Source organism: Betta splendens, chromosome 1 (genome assembly GCF_900634795.4).
Source record: "Betta splendens chromosome 1, fBetSpl5.4, whole genome shotgun sequence".
Lineage (NCBI taxonomy): Eukaryota > Metazoa > Chordata > Actinopteri > Anabantiformes > Osphronemidae > Betta > Betta splendens.
Window position 1 is genome coordinate 9,480,604 of NC_040881.3, and position 21,871 is coordinate 9,502,474.

The 21,871-nt window shown below is 45.1% G+C and overlaps 1 protein-coding gene across 13 annotated transcripts in view; it reads left to right on the forward strand.

The window, feature by feature from the left end:
• Window positions 1-21,871, forward strand: part of grin2bb (glutamate receptor, ionotropic, N-methyl D-aspartate 2B, genome duplicate b) — a 66,462-nt gene that overhangs the window by 38,523 nt on the left and 6,068 nt on the right. For 12 of the 13 annotated variants that reach the window (XM_041072513.2, XM_029147362.3, XM_055508505.1 and 9 more), the window contains 10 exons: window positions 1,406-1,598; window positions 8,567-8,681; window positions 8,762-8,967; window positions 10,171-10,342; window positions 11,734-11,887; window positions 12,854-12,979; window positions 14,188-14,417; window positions 15,321-15,481; window positions 16,654-16,841; window positions 19,904-20,142. In XM_041072513.2, the coding sequence (XP_040928447.1) occupies window positions 1,406-1,598; window positions 8,567-8,681; window positions 8,762-8,967; window positions 10,171-10,342; window positions 11,734-11,887; window positions 12,854-12,979; window positions 14,188-14,417; window positions 15,321-15,481; window positions 16,654-16,841; window positions 19,904-20,142 (1,784 nt within the window). Of the gene's footprint in view, window positions 1-1,405; window positions 1,599-8,566; window positions 8,682-8,761; window positions 8,968-10,170; window positions 10,343-11,733; window positions 11,888-12,853; window positions 12,980-14,005; window positions 14,069-14,187; window positions 14,418-15,320; window positions 15,482-16,653; window positions 16,842-19,903; window positions 20,143-21,871 lie in introns of those variants that run through there. The other variant, XM_055508534.1, reaches the window with a different exon arrangement.

The window sequence follows — 21,871 nt, forward strand, 5'->3', positions numbered from 1 at the left end:
GACCAGCTGCATGAAACAGAATACCAGAGTGAAGGTACAGTACACACAGTCTTGAGGCTGGTTTATTTATATGGTGTTTCACATACACAGGCAATTGAATTGCTGATCTTCGGGAGGAAGTAGTTCATCAGCCGAGCAGCACTGAAAAATACATCTGTTGTTAATCTCAAAAAAGAAAGGACTGCGCTTTTCACGTCTATGCTATAAATCCCTAGTTTCATAATGGATCAACAATGGTCTCTCGCTCCCTTTTTCTGTTTTTCACGAGGTCAAACTGCAGATTAAAACAAACATATATGGGCGTCTCGTCCCGAGCCAGAGAGCAGAATCTATAAATCTGTATCTCTCTGTTGTGTGGTAACGTCTGGACAAACGTTGAGCTGAAATGTGGACACAAGTGGCAGATGGGCCTGTTTGCATATATGCAAATGTTTTCCCAGTTTGCAGCACGTTGTGCCAGTCAGTGGCAGGATGCATACTAAGTTTTTTTAACCCCAGGTAAATGCTTTCCACTCGTTTGGGCTCATTTAGTTGTATCTTATCATGTTACATCTACTCATTATGCTGCAGCTCACATTAATATGAGCTAAATGTGGATTGACAGGCTGGATTTTTATAATGTGGTTGTCGTTTGTAATAACAGTCTGAGCTTTGACCTTTGGGCTTGTTAAAAGAGTTCCCAGTGATGTTTTTTCACCAGTGGACCACACGATGAAGGGAACAGATCCCTTTCGCACCTCGCAGCGACTCCTGCCACACGTGTGCGAAGCAGTTTGAGCCGGACTGCGTTCAGTCCTGTGGTCGCGGATGCTTGAGCGAGTGAAGAAACCCTGTGCGAACGGCACCGAGGCCGTCTGGAAACGCTGAGTAGCCTTTTTTCCAAAAGATTTACAGTGCAAGTTCCAAATGTGAGCACATTACCCAAACCAGCCACAGACAATGGCTCCAAAATCCTGTTGTTCATGGGTGTAAGCAATGCATGTTGACATCTGAGAGCCTGCAGTTGCTCATGGTTGGAAAGCCAAGCGTATCAGAATGAGCTGAGGCATCACAGCCCTGACGGCTGCTCATATTCTGCGGTGTTTTTGTGTGCGTTCAACCTGTTTGAGCAGTTTTTGACAAATAGAGAAGTAAAAAGCTTCGCTCTGGCCTGGAGCAAATTAAAACATTTCAGGTGTGATCGAACAATTGTGTCTGATTGTTTTGCCATGTTTCATTCTCCTCTTAAATGCTCGGTTTTGTACAGTATCTCTCCGCGCCTGGGGCTGATTTCCGGCGCTGTCTGCCTGTGCTTGCCTTTCTGAATTCTCACCCCCCTCCTACCTTATTTTCATCTTTCTACTTACTCCTTTCTCTTTTCTACACACCCTCGGCTCTCACCTAACTCTGCCGCTCTCGTTCCCAGGGCTTATTTCTGTGTCATATGACGAGTGGGACTACAATATTGAGGCCAGGGTACGTGATGCAGTGGCTGTCATTGCCACGGCAACCTCCACCATGATGCTGGACCGGGGGCCGCACACCTTGCTGAAATCCAGCTGCCTGGGCACACTGGACAAGAAAAGCTCCAACACTGGTCACTCCAAGGAAATACTGAGGTGGGTTAATGCTGGCGAAGGGATAAGAAAACACATGTTGTAGGTCAGGCAGCCGACTCCTCATTCATAGTTTAGCAGCTGTCAGTGGGTATCGCAGGCCTGTCAGGTTCTGGATATCTCAACATGTTGACACGTTGTCTAACCGGCTCAATTAGAAGTGATCCCCAAGCGTTTGGAGGATAGTGTCTCCTTTTTAGCCATCACAGCAACAAAAGTGTAACAAATATATTGAGCTGCGCTTTTTTCTGCTCTAGTGTGAGCGACAAGTTCAACGTTCGGGCTTTTCCTTAGTGACTCAGTAATATGTGGTTGGACGAAAATCTAAAAGGTATTAGAAAAGTACCTCCTGCTGGAGCAGATGAAAATCACTTAGCTTTTATCCACAGCATGTTATAAAATAGACCTGGCATCCGGTGCCTTGCTCGAGGAGTACCGGGGAACCTGCTTTACTGACTGACCCACACATGTTAAGAACCAGGTTGAATGGTTTTCTGTGGTGATTGAAAATGAATGATCAACAGGTTTCCAGTCAGACTTGTACACATTACAGCTTTCTTGGTTCTCAATGTGTTTTTTATTTAAAAACCAGATTCGGCCTTACGTGCAGTTTTTACCACCAGAGGGTAAATGTAATTATCAGCTTTATGCTCCGGTTGTTGCTGCAGATAAAAGCTGTTAGTGACAGCCATCGTTTCAGTCCACTGACCTCCTATAATGGCTTTTGTTTTCTACACTGTGAAATGAAGAACCTGAGAGCGCTGTGTGCATGGAGAGGGAGCCGGAGAGTCAAAGACGCATCGCAGACGTCTACCAGATATCTGAAGGAGTTTGTTTTACTGCACATCTTTACACCACAAACAATCTGCTCTGTGTTTTACTGTAGCTTAGTACAAACCCAGGTTCAAGATCTTTCCCTGTCGAAACAAGCCTGACACCGGAAAACACATGTTCACCTGCGAAATGTAATTGGGTGCAGAAAATGAGTCAGGCAACACAATACTGTACTTCTACGCTGTACAGCACACAGTACGGCTGACACCGGCTGGCGCAGAATGCAGTTCGCTGTAGTTGCAAGAAGCTCCAGGTTTAAACAGAACAGGTCAACATAAACACAAGTGCAGTCTCCTCAAGAAGCGGCATTTGTTTATGGAGCCGATAAAAACTTAACATGGTCGTGAACCCTTAAATTTGTAACAACCTCTCGTCTTATCAGCTTCATAGTCTTCTTATTCGACTTAACCCACAGCCATCGTTAAAGGAAAACATCCTCCGTCTTCTCCGCTTCCTCTGAACTTCCTTGTTTTGCTTTTTGGCGAATTACAAAACAAGCAGCAGCATTGGTATTCAATAATTAATCCCCATTTAGCTTCGTGGGGCATGCTTTTACTGTTCACATTGATCAGAGATTCCACGGCTAATTGAGTGCTCGAGGACATGCAGATGAATGCAACAGAGCCAGAGAACAACAGCATGCATGTTGCTGCCACCACACACACACACACACACACACACACACACAGACACACACACACACACACACACACACACACACACACACACACACACACACACACGTACCGTATGTTTCAGCATGTAGCTGCTCTCCAGGGCCTAAACTGATAGAACCTTAGATCTATAAATGAATTACAAATGCCCTCCTTAAATATATATGAGATACTTCATCCTACAAAGTTAAGCTGCTCCCTGTTAGTTTGGTTTTTAGATCTGAGTGTTGCAGCTAATGTATTACTGTACATGCTGGTTTTGGTCGTCACCTACGTCTCTCTTCTCTAAACTCGGGAGCACTCACTGCATTCATGGCATCTAGGAATCTGCCAGAAACAGCGCTGGGACAATAACACCACTGCCATGAATATTTCAGGCCCGAAAGGGCACCATCAGACATAGGTGTAACTGTGGCTCTCAATCATCCATCAGGCGCACGCCTGGGACTCTGCACATGTCTGTTGAGTGTGTGTTTCCAACCCAACCATCACATTTCTCTCCATCCAGAATTTGAATCGGTGCATCTTGGTGGTGGCCCCAGAGGATGAAAAGACACCAGCACACACACAGCTCACACATTTCTACCTATTCCACCCCTTCACCCCCGGAGACGAAAGCAATAATAAGGCCATATGTCTCTGTATGGACCTGCATAGCTAGAGGCCCCACAGGGCTGCAGGCATGCTGGATTAGTATGCCATCCTACTCTATGCTGATGGACGGAGATCCACCGGTGAATCACTACCACACACACACACACACACACACACACACACACACACACACACACACACACACACACACACACACACACACACACACACACACACACACACACACACAAAGGACCATTGTGTCCAGACAGGAACAGAGACATAATGTGCTGAGATCAGATGCTAAGGTGCTTATTTGTGTGTGAGAGTTGCTGCTGGTGTGTTGAACCTTCCCTCTAACCAGGCGCAGCGCAGGTACTGTAGCCACTAGATGCAAGAGATGATTAATATTTTGTGGGGAGTTTGCTTTCATGCGGTCTAACGGGACGTTTGTCTTGGCGCGGGCGGACCGGCAGCAGGCGCTGGGAGCTTCTCAGCGCAGATCAGAGCACAACCTTTTCCACAGGCCGTCTGACACCAGTGCTGACTCTCGTGCCCGTCTGCCGAGCGTGTTCCTCCCGTCCGCTCTGCCCAGTTGTTCCTGCAGCAAGAGAGCCACATTATTGCATTTCTTAATGGGCACGATAAAAGCGTCTGTCTAATAAATTCTATCCCTGTTCATTAGCAGGCAACACGGCCGTTTTATTGTGCTTTTGGGCGACCAGACCCTCTTTTTGTAGCATTTGTTCTTCCTCAGCCTCTACACACACTGTGAGGCTTCTGCGACAGGCCGTCCCTACTGAAGCGCTCTGATGGAGCTCAAATGTTTAATCAGAGATCGACAATGTCTCTCTTCCACTCTCAGAGACAGCTGTTTTCAATTCTCTCTCTGTAAACACAGTTTCTTATACTGAGCATGAGCTCTCTCATTTACCTCTGCACCTGTGTTTTCTCCCTGCCAGTCATTTTCCAGCGATAGAAACAACCATTTTAAATGTAATTAACTCACTTATTTGGATTTTCAACAGTAATCTAGTCAATTCGTTCATCAGGTCTCAGGTTTGTGATCCTTTAATTGAGTTGTTATATAATCAACCAGAATTATTTTGCTATGGTATTAGCTGCTGTATAAAACTACACATTTCTGCTTTAAACTCTGCTCACAATTCTGTTATTATTAGTTTAGTTTTTATTAGTTTTTATAGCATAGTTAGTCAGAATATTAGTTCCCAGGTACAGCTGGGTCTACATCATGTCAATATATTAACTATCAGCTATCAAATTAAAGCAACAGAAAGTCATTATCCTCTCTGCTAAGACCTTGTCTGTGTTCTGAGAGACAGCTCTCTGATACGTATTCGCTCTCCTCCGACTCTGCAGGCAGCTGTCTGATGTGTCCTGCTCTGCAGGGCTCCTCATCGGCCCATGAGGTTCCCGCGGACTCACTTATTACAGGCTGCAGCTCAAAGAGACACTGATTCTTACATTTACCCCTGGGTTGAGCCTCATCACGGCGTGCGCGTTCATCCTGTCACGGTCATAATGTGTGTGCATTACTGGCATTTAACATTTAGATTTCGTTTTTATTGTGACAATAAAATATAAACAAACTGTCATATGTAAAAAGTCACATATTCCACTTTCCGAAAGGTTTTAGCTGGTGGCAGCTTGCAGCCATTTGGGAATTACTGCAGATTTAATCAAAGTTGCTGGCAGACAAGCTGATACTTTATATTCAAAGGGCACAGTGGCTTTAATTATAACACACAGCGAAGATGATGAGCATGCTGATCATGTCATAATCATGAGGTTATTATGAGTTAATAAATTATTAACAAGCAGGGTTGTCGAGGAAATTATTGCTTTTGTGACACTTTTTTGACTCCTTTGTGGTTTGACTATACCTATAGTCGCACATGGTGAGATGTAGTGGTGTTATTAGAAACAGGAAGCGAATCTGTGATCTGATGATATGAGAAAATAAAAGAAGAAGTAAATCTGCAGTATATGTTAATTCTAATAAAAGCAAATACCGAAGATGTTGCTACAACTGAAACATTTTTTAAAATCATTTTTTACATTTTTTACAATCATTGTGTTCTTATTGTTTTACTGTAATAAAAATAACATCACACATAGATAATTTTAAAACCATATATTTGCTGCATTACTGTCATTTACCATATTAGTAATGTTACATATTGCAGCATTTTCTTGCTGCTTCTCTCCTACAGGACTTGAAATGTGTAGTAACTCTTCAGAGGCAGGTCTGCAGTCATCCCAGATTATGAGTCATCCACCCAAACCTGATATACTGTAGTATGTGTATATGCGCACACAGACGTGCTGACACACGCACGCACACACACACACACACAGCAGAGTTACACTGTATATTTATACATCTCTGCATTGCAGTGACAGAGAATTTCTGACCCTGTTCAGCATCTCTCAAAGATAAAAGAGGTTTATGAAAAACTGGGGAAAAACAGGGATTGTGTCCATGCTATGATGATTCAGTGTCTCTGTAACTAAAACATAAATTCCCCTCTCAGCCAGTGATTAGTTGGGGAACAGTTGGTGAGTGTGGCGCACACAATCGGCTGCATATGGCTGTGATGAAACACACAAGGTTCTGTTAGTAGCTCATCCCACTGGCTCCCTTTTTTTTCCTTCTTTTAGTAGAGTCAGGGAGGATTTCTGACACGAGGAGGAATCAAATGCACCATGAAAGCTACATCAACGGTAAAGGGCTGCAAAATGATAAACAGAGCAGCTTCCTCTGCTGTAAATTCACAGCACGCATCAGTCGTTGTAAAGGCATGGGTTAACGTGCGGCCACATGAATCCTATTGATGTGTGATTTAACGCGCTACTCACCGAGATTGATCTGAACGTAAAAGACAGCGTGAGGGGAAGTGGATAAACACTCGGGTTTAAACAGAAACATACTTATTTCTTTCTCTCGCCCTGCCTCTCAGGTGAGATTACTGTTCCCATGGCAACGCAGCTGATTGCATGAAATTTTGCTGTGGTTGTGGGTGCCATGGCAACACACCACAGTATGCCTGCGTTGGAAGCCGCCCTGCGTCCCTATGTTGTGGTTCTGCGTATGCCTCCACGTCACCTCATCGCGGTCACGCTCACGCCAGAGGCTGCCGGTCACACACTGTAGGTCGTCACGGTAACAGGAGGGCGAGTTGGACCTCCACCCGCACAGCCCTGATCCGTGTGGTTCTCCGTTCAGAGTGACACAATGCTTAGGAGGCTAATCCTATGTTGCATGTGCATTAGCCGGCGCGGACGCAGCACTGGGCATTTCACGGAGGCTTGAGTCATACTATTGACTCGCTCCAAGCGTGCAGCCTACTTAGGTCTGTGTGTGTGTGCGAGGTTGGATATAAATATAGTCAAAGACATCACAGATAGAGGCACTGAATGTTCCGGTAGGAGGTGCTTGCGATACAATCTTGGAGCAGTTTCAGGTTCGCTGCTCATTTGTTTGTGCTTTTTTTTTTCTTTTCTTTCTTTCACGTGAACACATTTACGTATTTGTTCTGTACGGTGATCGTATGTGAGATGGGCGCGCGGCGCACGCACACACAAACCCCTTCGCTCCTAGCACCCAGACAAGATATTTATTTCTCTGGTGGATTGTTTCAAAGGCAGAGCATCTCCATGGTGATGGCAGCCCACAGATCAGGAAGAATGAGGGAAGGAGGCTGGGAGCGGGCGGGCGAGAGAGAGAGAGAGAGGCTTCCAGCTCGTCTCCCACTACTGCACACTTGTTGACACACATATACATGGAAGATGATATGTACTCATTCTGGTGGTTAATAGGGCCGTCACTCCTTCTCTGCTTCCACCTTTCAGTCCTGTTTTCACGTTGCCCGTCCCTTTCTCTGCTCGCCTCATATTTATGTTTCTTAATTCACTCTGGTGTCTCGAACTGCGCGCTTCACTGCAGTTAAGTCAGTTAAGGTGCAGGAGAGCATACAATATAAACGTACCCGCTGCCGCATCGCAGTTGCAATGATGGAATTTTCTCAGCACGGTAAAGAGCTGCTTCTTCCCATGTGCTGCAATAAATCCCATGAACATCCAAAGAGACTAATGATGATTCAGCCAAGCAGATGCATTCGAGAGGATGCTGTAAAACGTGTGGGTGTCAGATATACATAGCACATTTCACAGAGGCCGTCACTGATACTACACCGCCAAGTATTTAAAGTGAATATTTGACACCACTGATTCATTTCCAATAAAAGCTGCGTTCGCCGTGTGACTGAAACGGCTTCGCTCAATATTGAAATGTTCAAGGAATGTACTAATCACAGTGCAACAAAAGCTTGCAGTGTTTTAATAGTCCTCCCATCATCCCTCCCACTGTGACTGTGTCGACCTGATGATTCTATTTTATTGTGGCCCTTAAAGCTGCATTCAGAAATAAAACCCAACTCTGCACTTTTCCCCAGCTCTGCAGGCTGTTTCAGCCTCTTACAGCTCCTTTTTTTTTTTTTTTTTTTTTTTGTAAAGCCTGTAACATTTCTGTTTTGGTTCTCTCTCGTCGCTTTCCCAGTAACATTTGTTGACCACTTTGGACAGCTGCTCATTACCTGCTCAGCACCAAATGGCGCACACAGTGGGAGACTAGCTGGTGAACGCAGCGAAGCCTTCAGCAGCGATAGAGCCTGATATTTGCCTCATTGGTTGAGTTAGAGCTGTGACCTAAGACGAGAGCTGGCGTGGAAACGAATATGGCTGTGACTTTTACTGCTCATAATGAAAATGAATGAATGCAATTTTAAAGGAACAGAATAATAGAATAATATGAATTTGTGTAACTCAAATTTTGCTTTTCCTTCTCAGGTACCTAATGAATGTGACATTTGAAGGTCGAAACCTGTCGTTCAGCGAAAAGGGCCACCAGATGTTCCCAAAGCTGGTCGTCCTCCTCCTGGAGAAGGACAGACAGTGGGACAGGGTGAATATCCTCCCCTCTCTTCTCAAGTCGCTCCGGCAGCGCTCTGTTCATCACACAGGCCGTCCTCCTGTTCCCTGCAGGTTGGCAAGTGGGAGAGGGGCTCGCTGACCATGCGCTACCACGTGTGGCCTCACTTTGAGCTGTTCGCTGGAGCGGAGGAGCAGGAGGACCACCTGTCCATTGTGACTCTGGAGGAGGTGCCGTTTGTCATCGTAGAGGACGTGGACCCGCTCAGCGGGACCTGCATGAGGAACACGGTGCCGTGTCGCAAACAGCTCAAACTTAGGTGAGCGGGTGAACATTTCACACGTGATTAACCAAAAAAAACAAAAAAAAAAAACAATCATTCTTACTAATGGATCATAATTATTTAAAACCAGATTCTTATTTTCAGTTTTTTGAAACTATTTCATCCTCTGACAGTCGCCCTGCTCTCCCCTCTGCTAACCAGATTAATATCTGGGTTTCCTCCACTCCTCCCTCCCCTGATTCCTAACCCTGACCCTCTCGCCGTCCACTTCTGCTCAGTGTGATAATGAATTTTCTTCATTGGCCTCCTTTTCTATTACTGGCCTCCTGTGGGTGTCCTGCATCATCTGGCTCAGATCTGATCTTTCCCACAGTCCTCTCTCCTATTCTCTTTTCACCCTCATTTCTATCTGCCTGTCTCTTCAAAGGCATCCTAACATAACATAGGCAGCTATATGCCACAGGGAGCAAGCCTCGTTTCTCTCCACCTATAAACACTCCAGCGGCGCGGCTCCATATTCGTATGCACGGTGGCAGAAGCATGTGGACACGGTTTTAGTGCCAGCGAGAGATAAACAAACCCCTGTATTTTTCCACGTCGTACTCTCTGTTTTATCTGCGTAATCATGAAGGTCGTCCACGTTCATGAGCTGAATTCATAATTCCACAATTGTCTATAAATAGAGGTTGACACACTCTGGTGTGAATGGAAGAAACACAGTCAAACAAACACGTTTGTCCTTGCTTCGGCCCTGGCAGCTTCCTCTAACTGTGCCAAAGCTGCCGTTGTGTCGCTCCACCACAGCTGTTCTGCACCTGCATTAGCTGTGAGCCAATAAAACTGGTCAATTGATTATGAGATTACGTTCCTGCATAATTAGGATGAAACTATGTAAACCTTAAATTATGTAAAGCTCTACATGTGCTGGAATTGTTTTATTTTTGCCTTGATAGGTTCTTTCTTATTACATCATTACACAGCTCTGTTCACACAGCAAAGCATGCATGGAAGTTTGCTATGGCTCTTTTTATAAAAGACGAATGCGCAGAATGAAAAACATGATGTCTTTGTATAGCAGCATATCTGTCTGACCTCAGGTGGTTCCTCTGACTAGCTCTTTGTGTCTGTTGTTTGTAAAACTGTGTAAATCAGTAAATCACCTCAGTGTTTTGTTCTACACAGAAACCTGCAGACGCATCTGTCTCACAAAGCATCTGTCTCCCTCTTGCTCCCTACCAGCAACCAAACGGGTGATTCGGGGATTTACATGAAGCGCTGCTGTAAGGGCTTCTGCATCGACATCCTGAAGAAGATCGCGAAGACGGTCAAGTTTACTTATGACCTCTACCTGGTCACCAACGGCAAACACGGGAAGAAGGTCAACGGGACGTGGAACGGCATGGTGGGAGAGGTGAAGGCGTCCTTCTGTTCAAACACAAACATGCTGCCGTAACATCCGCTCACAGATCCCACCCTGAACTCTTTCACCATCGTTCTATCAGAATGTCTAAATAGAGGAGGACTCATTAGTTCTGGTTTCTGGTTAGTTCTCAGTTTACTCCGTTACTACTGAGCTGCTCTCGCTGTCGTCACACTGTAGGTGTCTCTTTAGCTCCTCACTGAAATGCGATATCAGCTTGCATCTTAAATGCACTGTACAAGACAATAAGCCCGTATGGAGTCCGCTGGCTAAATGATACAGCTCCATGTTTAATTATTCATCATACATATGTAACATGTGCATATTAGATGTTTTCTGCAGCTTTAAAGCTTTACTTCCACTTCTTTGCTGCTCGGCCGTCAATAATTTAATTGGCTATGAAGACAATCTACAGGCTGAATTGATTTAGCAAATTTAAAGATCAGTTAAACAATCTGACAAATACAAATACTACTACAGCCATGAGGAGTGTTTAGTTGCCCACAGTAATTAGTTTTAATACAGGGCTAATTGTTTTGTCTAAATGTCGCTCTATTTCTCTCGCTCTCTCTGTGCCTCTGTCACGCCATCGAGCACTTGTTCCTCAGAACCTAGCCTGAGGGGGAGCTGTGATCAGCTCGGCAAAACCTCGGGAGGACGATGAGGTTTCTAATCAGAGAGAGAAAGGGACATGCAGAGAAAAAGGAGTGATTGGAAGAGAGGCGAGGGAGTGAGAGCAGCCTCAGGGAAAGACCCACATCTCTGCACACATGACAAATACTGTACAGTGCTCACACAGTCTGTGATGACTAATTGAGTTCACATGACACAGACTGAGCAACTTAGCTTTATTTTAAGAACGTACTGTATATGTTTCAGTACAGTATATGTGAAATGAAATAGCAGGACCCTAAACCCACCGACTGTACGTCGCGTCATGGGCTTCCTGAGATGTACATCAGCTTAAAGCCTATGCAAGTGTTCAGTGCACGCATGAATAAACTTATTAGTTCATGTCCTTAAACGCCTAAGCAAGCAGCTAATGATTTAATTTGAATGGCGAAAAGCAGGACAACAGACGCAGACAACAGAATGAGACGGTGAGAGAGGGAGAAGCGAGAGCAGGCCTTTATGAACAAGTGTGACAGAGAGAACAACAGTGCGTGGGATCCCTGCTCACGCTGGCATACATATCTCTTATTAAAACCGTCTCTTTGGGTCCATTTTGGCTCCAGAAAGTTACGGTTACATATAGTGGTGGGGACGCACACTGTAATAATGATTCCTTCGCCCGGGCTTGGGTAGCTCTGACTGCTTCCACCCAGCGACCTCTGACCAACTGACGTCGGCCTGTTTCTGTCTGTCTGCGGTCGACCTCTCAGGTGGTGCTGAAGAATGCCCACATGGCAGTGGGTTCGCTCACCATCAACGAGGAGAGGTCGGAGGTCATCGACTTCTCCGTGCCGTTCATCGAGACGGGAATCAGTGTCATGGTCTCCCGTAGCAACGGAACCGTCTCCCCTTCTGCCTTTCTGGGTGAGGAGAAACACACCTGGAGCATTCACATACTCATATCTTCTCACCACCAGAGGCGTGTGGTTGCACAAAGACATGCCCCAGATTCTTATTATATAAGTCAATCATGTGTGTTTACTGCAGTGGTAGAAAGTAACTAAGTACTTTACTTACTTATAGTTTAATGTAAAATGTGTTGTTTTTACTTCACTATCTCTATCTGAAACCAATTTCTAATACGTTTATTTGCTGAAGAGCACGCATGCACACAATCAAGAAAATGATCTTTAGGTTAACTAATAATAAAAAGTATTATGCTTCAGAAAAAAATGCTGCTATAGCCAATTATTTATATATAATTATTTAATTATTTAGTTGCCACATCTACAGTAATATTAAATCAAAAATCTAGATTTAATTATAGGATTAAATTAGCAGTTGGTGCCAGACAATTTTTTCACCTGCTATCTTTTATTTAGTTTTAGGACCTGAGTGTAAGTGTGACCATGTTGCGGGACGTATACTGAAACAATGGAGATGATTCCAAGCGTATCAGACATCGACAGACAGCTACAGACTGAGAAGCTTAACATGGGATTTCAACTCTTGTATTTTTTACACATCCAAATTTTATACTACGCAGAAAATATGTCGAAATTTTATTGAAAGACTCCACAGAACGGCAAGTAAATGGACCCTGTGGTGTGACTGGTTTGTTAACAACAGTCCCATAGTGTGTGTCGCCGAATATTTTGTGTGTGAAAATTGCAAAGCTGAGCACAAAGCGAGTGGCGGAGAAAGTGCCCGTTTCAATAAGCTGATCTGTTCACACCTACTGTACCTTCATTCTTCCCCAGTTTCTCTGTTGAGAAGTGCAACATAAATCGCGCAGTAACATGTAGTTTGTGTTGATACCAGGCTGTGATCTTGTGATAGTTTAATAAACCTCCCTCTTTCTGACGCTTCCTCCCCTTCTCTGTGTTTTAGAGCCCTTCAGTGCCGACGTCTGGGTGATGATGTTTGTGATGTTGCTGATAGTGTCAGCCGTGGCCGTGTTTGTGTTTGAGTACTTCAGCCCGGTGGGATACAATCGCTGTCTGGCAGATGGACGAGGTAAGAGGACACGCGCCAGCCTAGGCTCTGTCAATCCATACTGCGAAAGGGAAACAATGAGGTGCGATGTCAGGCGGCCCGGATGCTAAAATGGAGACGCGGTGGGCCCTGAATGCACCATTTACGCGGAGCACTCGTGCTAAAAGACTTTGCCGATCCCTTGTGAATGAGACGGACGGGAGCCCTGGGATTTGTGCTAATGTCTCCGAGTACTTATCTACATCTACAGTCACTTAACCTCTTTCACTAATGAAAAGGATCATTGACAAGAGGCAGATCGGTGATCTTAAGTATTCTTTGCAGCGCTGTGTGAACAAAGGCTCCCTCCTGTTCTCACATTAGGGCGCCTTCTAACACCACGCCGGCGTAACGCCGCCACATCCCCGTTGTAAACGAACACACTCAAACAGTTTATTACCATACATTGAAATAGGTGTGATGTTTAACGGCGTCTGGGAGGATGGAACAACAGTGCCGCGCTGAATCAAATTTGGCTCCAGCAAAACCATCCAAATCAATTTGCTCTTCAAAATCGCTGGTTCAGATTCAATCTGTTTTTTTTTTCCTACAGGTTTTATACACCCAGCTCTGTTTGACTCTCAGATTGCATTAGTCTGCCACTATGGCAGCCACTCAAGATCAAATCAGAGAGGTGTTATATTGCTGCTTGTAGCATTTTTATCGAAGACCAGAGGGGATAAGAGTAATGGTGTTTGCTTCGGAGTTCGGTATCTTATTGTACCGGAGTTTCCTGGATGTCTTCAGTCACAACAACACTGTATTTTCTGTGTGTGGTGCTGTAATTGTTGGCTTTTTTAAGGCTGTTGTCCTGTACCGCTGCTCCAGCTGTAGCAGCTGTAGCATAATTACAGCCTTCTGTTTCCCACCTCTCTCCTCACACTTCCTCATTCTCCCCATCTCTCACGCTGCTCAGCTACAGTAGCTGCTTCTCCTACCTTGTCATCCCGCCATGTAGTGAAGTAGGTGGTAGAGAGGTAGTCTTTAACACTTGGCTTGTCATGTCAGAGGCTGAAGGAACAGATGTGGACCGTGCAGCACATCCTACGATCATCGCTGTCATCTACCAGTGTGGGTGATGACTGAATGCAGGTTAACTGAGCCAGCATTTTCTGAACTGTGAAACTGATTTTCATCTTCCTTCTGCCATCTTTGTTTTTTTTTTTGCATCCTCCTACTGTATCTCTCAGAGCCCGGCGGTCCCTCCTTTACCATCGGTAAGGCCGTCTGGCTGCTTTGGGGTCTGGTTTTCAACAACTCCGTGCCCGTGCAGAACCCCAAGGGTACCACCAGTAAGATCATGGTGTCGGTGTGGGCCTTCTTTGCTGTCATCTTCCTGGCCTCTTACACTGCCAACCTGGCTGCCTTCATGATCCAGGAGGAGTACGTGGACCAGGTGTCGGGCCTTTCGGATAAAAAGGTATATTTTAAGGCACTGTCAAGAAGTTGTTGGGCCGATAATTGAGGAGATTTGCTTGATTGAATCATGAATTCATTATTTCTCTAGTGTCCTACAGGGCTTTTAGATTTTAGAAATGATCTGATCCTAGAAAAATTTGAGCATACAGTAATTTACCACTATTGTTAATTTATGAGCATATTTCATATCATTTCTTTTCATACCATTGAATCATTAGGGGTTTTGTGAGCTTGGTCACCAACTCATTTGTATTTCAACCACTCCAAGTGGCTCAGCCGCACACGCTCAGGTTCAGTCGGCCTGTTCAGCTAATCACGTTTATTATAAGATGTGTCTTGTGCTGTTTTGCAGTCATGCCCATGTGTTTGCTTTACTCATGAACACAAATATGACGATATTGTTAGGAAACGCTATTTTTATCGTTTTTGAGTTACATGCCAAATATCGAAACACAGTGTATGAATCTCATGTAAATCCTAAATGTATGAGAGGAAGAAGGAAAAAAGCAAACTGAAAAACTGAAACTGAATAAATTTCTATTCATTCATTTATTTAGTAACTGTACACATTTATGTAACTTGGGGTTTGATTATTATTATCTGGTCATAATTATTATAGGCTTTTCTTTCCTGTAATTTTGTAGATAGAAAATCTGTTGATTAGAGAAATAGAATAAATTAGTGAGTAATAGAAAAATGGGGTCTGATTTGTCTAAACGTCCTCAGCATTCAGATATTTAACTTCCTCCATTGAACACGACTCGGAGCTTGTACTGTACTGTAGTAAATGTAATAGTGCCATTCTCCTGCTCAACTGTGCATTAAAGGCCTTTTCATGTGCTCCGCTGCCTTTTTCATGCTAACAAGCATCCCTCATTTTCTCTGTGTGGTTTCTCCACCACAGTTCCAGAATCCGAACGAGTTCTCGCCACCGTTCCGGTTTGGCACGGTGCCAAACGGGAGCACCGAGCGCAACATCCGCAACAACTACCGGGACATGCACAGCTACATGACCAGCTTCCATCAGAAGAGCGTAGACGAAGCCCTGTACAGTCTGAAGACCGGGTGAGGAGACAGATGGGGGGAGAGGAAGGAAGAAGTTGAAAAGATCTCGTCTGAGAGAAGAGAGGCAGCGTTGTGGAGCTGTGAGGTCCCTCACTGATGCAATATGGAGGGGAGATGATGAAAGAATAAGGAGATGCACAGAGAGGAAGAGGCAGCGTTCTGGGCGATGTGGGTGGGCAGCCGGCAGAGCTGAGCATCCTCCTGCCACCGGCACCAAGAATAGCAGCATAGCTTGAGCGCACTGTAAAAGCTACTACAGTCACATTCACCTATTCTCAGTCTTTGCGTTTTGGAAAGCTAAGTCATATTTACAACGCCGTCCCAACAGTGTTTTCTCCAGCATCTGCTGAACGTGATCTGCAACACAAATACACAGCAATGATGTACAGCACATCTGGTGCTTGGTGAGCCTTGAGCCACTGTTTGATTGTAGATTGTCACCAAGATGGAAAGTGTCATGTCAGTTTATAGATCAACTCACTCAGGGTAATACAGATAGAGGGGAATGGACCAGAATAAAACATGATCCAGTGTCTTGTCATTGGGAACTCAGACAGTTAAAGTTTGAACATTCAACTCAAACTCTCACCTACTTGTTTGTGAAGCTTTCCTCAGGAGATTCAGAAACAATGAGTGAGTCTTACTCATTAAATATGAATTAGACGTGGCACTTCTGGTGTATGTGTAGTGCCGCTATGCTTTCCTGTCATTGTTAATGTTCTACTTCATAGAAACTATTTATTATTCATTATAACATTATCTTAGGTGAGCTGACACATTATTGCTATGCAAAAGAATAGCATAGTCATAGAAAAGTCAGAATATCCATCCTCCTGGTGCCCTGTATGTACTTATATGTATCATGAAACACCTTTTGTGTGTGTGTGGCCTCAGAACGTTTCACAGTCCAAACAGATTTGAAGCTTTATTTTGTGTAGTTATCATTTCACGCTAGTGGCACTAAATTAATTATTTTCCTAATGCATCATTAATTTAATCAATGTTAAGGCAGAGACGTTTTGTCAGAGTCCAGCAAGTCACTGGAACAAACATACAACTCGCATAAACGGAGAATTTTGTGAATGATGAACGATGTCTGTCGAGAGGCGCGGGGTGCAGGACGCTCCACGACTCTCTTCTTCTAACATCTCGCCCTCCGTCGCGCTCTGCAGCAAACTGGACGCTTTCATCTACGACGCCGCGGTGCTCAACTACAAGGCCGGCAGAGACGAGGGCTGCAAGCTGGTCACCATCGGCAGCGGCAAGGTCTTCGCCTCCACCGGCTACGGCATCGCCATCCAGAAGGACTCGGGCTGGAAGCGAGGCGTGGACCTGGCCATCCTCATGTTGTTTGGAGATGGTAAGGACATGCTGTATGATGGTGGTCATGTGGATGCCATTACTGCCTACTGTATGGTAAAAGCAGCTTGCCTTCAGTGCTGACACGCGTTCATGCTAAAAATATTTTATTATATATCTATTTATAACAAGAAAAGGGCTTTTGAAGCGCATTGTGAAGGCTCATTCAACAGAGCTGTGGAACTATTGACCATAAGTAAAGACAGGTAGAAGCAGCTCTATAGACAAGTCAACCTTGAAACGTTAAAGCCTCTGGATATTGTTGGACTGGTGTGAATGACATATCATTTCAGCCTCAGATGGATTTCACACAGGGCCTGTGGGCTGGTGTGACCCGTGTGATGAAATGTTGAGCAGGGAAACATCAAGTATATTTAGATGTGCTCTGGGTAGGTCAGCGCTGTGACATCTTAACAAGGGAAGTCAGATTTGTCGGTGGCTGGATGTGACAGTGTTTTAAGTCTAATACGAGGCTTTATGAGCACCGCTGTGACACCAGCTCATCCGTTCAACACTGTTGCGGCTCTGCAGCACATTAGAGAGAGTGGCCGCGACGCTGACAACGCTGCCTGAATGCAGCCCCCCCCCCCATCTGTACTGTAAGCTGGGTTTTGTTTTGAGCCGCAGCTGTTGTTGTGCGATTTGGGTTAGTGACCGAAAGAGGCCAGCAGGGTGTCTGGAATCATTCTGACTGAAAGACGAGCCCAGTGAACCACGAGGGCCTCAGCAGTAAAGCGCTGCCCCTGATGAGAGGACTGGGTCAGTTGAGGAGGTTAGGATGCAGACTCAGTGTGTGTGTATGACTTCTGTTGACAAGTGACTCAGATGTTGGCTCAAGGTACATGTAGGACACACCGAAGGGACGTGTTCAGGTTGATACTGTCTGTGCCCAGGAGGAAGAAGTTTAATTTTTTGCAAACAGGCTTCAGTCATTCCTGGAAGTAAATTTTGTGTGATATTATATGTGCCTGCCTGTGCTAGGACCTGAATCATACTCAAGGATCTTAAGGTTAAATGATCATCCATTATCATACTTGTGTTTGAAAGCTTATTCTCAAAGTTAATAGAAATGATCGCCTGACCTCTGACCTCCAGTCAATCAAGATCCATTGTTCCAGTTAAAGTGACATTAAGTGTGGCATTAATAACTGTGTTGATAGTAATTTGTCCTTATTGCTAATTGTCTCCATTTCAGTGACAGCCGTGGGAGGTCATCCTCTATGCGGCCCTTTAAACCAATTAGTGCTCAAAGGTCAAAGGTCAAGCTCACTGTGACCTCACATTCACATTTTTGTCAACGCTGGAACTGTGAGAGATAATTTTATTAGATTTGACAAAAAACATGGGCAGACACTCTTTGGCTGCATATGATACCAGAACACCTACAATAGTCCCACTTCTTGCCTGCCACATCGTATCTTACACACACAGTAGATGACCTTCTTTATCACTCTCCATCGCATCGCGTGTGATGGATGAAGGTCAGATTAGAGAGAACGTTCACCTTGGATCAGATCTTAAGCAGCCACATTGACTCAGACCTTGACATATATTGTTGGAAACGTGCTGAGTGACGTACATCCACGCAGCCGTCGCGGTGTGTGTGTGTGTGTGTGTGTGTGTGTGTGTGTGTGTGTGCTTTAGTTTTTGTAGCACCTGGCTTTTTGTTCACTCATCAGCACAAATTCACCAAACGGCGGCAAAGTTTTATTGATCTGTCACCTGTGTGTATGAAGACAACACGTCAGACTTTACAGATGAGGACCCTTCAGTTGTCAGCGCAGATACACAAGTTCAGACTCACCAGCATTTTCCTCCAGCTGTCACAACCTGTTAGAGTCCAGATATGAACATGATACAAGTCATATGTGCAGAGGGAGGGGTCCCACAGGACAACCCCCTGGGTCACAACTGGGCCAAAGCGGGGCCAACCAACCAACTGTGCCACACCGCTGCCAAAGCCGGGCCTCATTTGTTTTGGCATATTTGGGTTATATTTACTACATGTCCACTTCATCTGGTCCAGAAGATGCCAACTGAGCCCCAACGCTGTCTGAAGAACAGGTTGGGGAAAGTGGGATGATTGATAGATAAAATAAAAAAGCATAGAGCCAAACAATATTTATAACAACATACTTTTTGTGTATTCTTTTTGTACGTGTATTTTTTGATGTTGTGATGTTCATCTGAAAAGCTATTTTTAGACTGTTTATATGCATTTTCGTTTGTACAGTTGAATCTAGAAGTAATTAGAGGATGTTGTCAGGCACAGAGCCGGGCTATGCTAAGCTAGGTAATCCAAAGTATTTTCTTTAAAATCATAAAACTAGGCAAATACTGTACAAGGGTAGTTGCGACGTTCACAAAGTCTTCAGTGACCCCAATTAATGTGACTATTTCACTTAATGGCTCTGTGTCTGTCACACTGCCACCTACGCCACGCTTCATAGATAGCATAGAGATAGCGAAAGCTAGTTAGCAGCTGTTTGAGACAAATGCACGCTTCCCTCTGCACAAACACCCATGCACACAGCCGCGTTACGTAAGCCACTGGAAAAGATACCCCCCCCCCGATCCCACACAGACGTGGACGAGAAGCAGGCCATTGGTGCAGATCAAATAAATCTCTCTGGACGTGTCCTCACCTCTCAGCAGCTCCTCGAGGGATGTGGAACTGAGGGGGGGGGGCGCATTTTAAGGTGGCAACTCTTGTCACATGACCACACACGATTCCTCTCTGAGGAATTTCCCGGCAGGCAGTTGTATTTTTTTCCTCCCGCAACAAGGAAGGGTTAGCCTTGCATAAGCAATCCTTAATGAGAATAATCCTCAAGGGGCGTCCAGTCAACGTAATGCAACATGACGTCGGCTGCACGTATGTGAGACCTGAGCTGTTTTTGGCATCAACTCCCCATCTAGAAAATGTGTCCTCTCCCTTTGTTCCCACGCTTACGCGTTCGGACACCCATGAGCCTGCTCGTGCCAGCGCGCGCACAACAAAAGGCCGACACCGGCCCGCTCGCGCGGTGGGCTGCCTTTACTGTACGTGTCTTGTCCTTCCAGGTGAGATGGAGGAGCTGGAGGCCCTGTGGCTGACGGGCATCTGCCACAACGAGAAGAACGAGGTGATGAGCAGCCAGCTGGACGTGGACAACATGGCGGGGGTCTTCTACATGCTCGGGGCCGCCATGGTCCTGTCGTTAATCACCTTCATCTGCGAGCACTTGTTCTACTGGCAGCTGCGCTTCTGCTTCATGGGCGTGTGCTCCGGCACGCCCGGGGTCACCTTCGCCATCAGCAGAGTGAGTGTGTTGGTGGTTTGTTTTGGGGTCCGACCTTTGTTGTCCTCACAGAGACATCGCGACGATTCGCCTGGCCAACCTGTGGCTTCGCTGCCCCGACAGTTTTTAAGCGACAAAACAAACCCTGTTTCCAAGAGGGAAAATCTAAATATTTAATGTGAATCATTTCATACAATACAGCAGCTCATTAGAGAGCAGTAATCAAGCTAACCATGCAAATCAGTGCGATTTTAGCTCTGAATGTTTATCTAAGGTATCAGTATGCTCAAGCACGTCTGCTTCACATATTGTGTGCCTGTGTCATGGCGACATGTGAACATTCAGGAAGCCGTGGTGAAGCTCTGCTGTCCTCGGAGGGAACAACAATAAATTGGTTCAAGCTTCACTTTCGACGCTGCCCCCGCTGTGAATACTGAACACCAGCCTAATGGGGAGGAAATAAAAGCGACTTACTATTCTGCACATCCTCATCTGTTAACCTGGAGACCTCGTCTCTGTCTCAGTAATGACTCTACTCCGGCAGGTCGCTTTACGTGGTTGCATATAAATAACGGCCTGAGGTGTAATCACTGCATGATGCTGAGTTTATCATTATGGTATTATTTGCCTGAGCAAAAGACACCATTGTTTATGCGATTAGGGCCGAAGTGCTGTTTCTGATTCTAACACCTTTCACACCTGCTCAGACTAATGTGGAGAAACATCTTGGGCTCTTGGGAAATGTACAGTTGTCCACATTTGTTAAACTGGCAGCGGCCTCCCTCTGTATTTGTGAGCAAGCAGTAATATTTTTATGCAAATAGCTTTTTACACAGTCGCTCTAAGAGTCTCTCTAACCTCTAATGTGCTTGATTAGAATAGAGTGGCTCCTGTTTCCTTTTTTTAAGAGCCAGGCATCGTTTTTGCATTTGTCACGTTGAAAGGCTGGTTTCAGTGCAGCCTTCAGGAGGATTGCAGTTCCTATACAGTGTATAGAAAGTGTAGGGCCAGAGAAATACAGAGACAGGAGAAGAAAGAGAGGTCACCTGGAAGGAGTCACGCCAAAGAATAGAACCGGTTGCACAGCAAGAGTGGCTGTGACCTCGGCTCTTTTATCTTTCACATAGACGTAGAGATAAAGAGAGACAATCCGCCGGACACACAAGGAGAATGAAGAGTTGACCACTTAGTTTATTAGATGTTGCTCGGTGACGGGGAAACTGACTAAGAGGCACAACAAAAACTGTTTCTGACAAGATGACGCCTTTGAGGAACGTTGGCTCTTGCTCTGGCTAGTGCGTAGCGCGTCCGCGAACTCTCGGTTCTGGCTGTCGCCTCGACCACAGATTCCCTGGGCCTCTAATTGACCCACCCCGACTTAAAACAATATGTTCTGACTAGTCAAACAATTCAAACACACATTTTGGTAGATGGTGACATTCAAATGGATTGTTTCCATTTGGTATCAATATAAATGTAAAATCATTTTTATAAACTGCTGAATTGACAGTTTTTCTATGAGAGGGTAAACAAGCTGTGTCACCTGAAACATATTGACTGTTAATTGAACTGAGCTTGCTGCAGCTGTCAATCAAAGCTATAATCGTTCCCTCCTTAGTTCTTTCTATTCTAGTCTCTTTCTCTGTCTGGCTTGGTTCACCTCTCTCTTTCTGTCTGTTAACTGTGTGCTGTTTGGCTCCATCTCTTCAACATGAAGTCCTCTCTGGATCTAAACCCCCACTGCTCCACA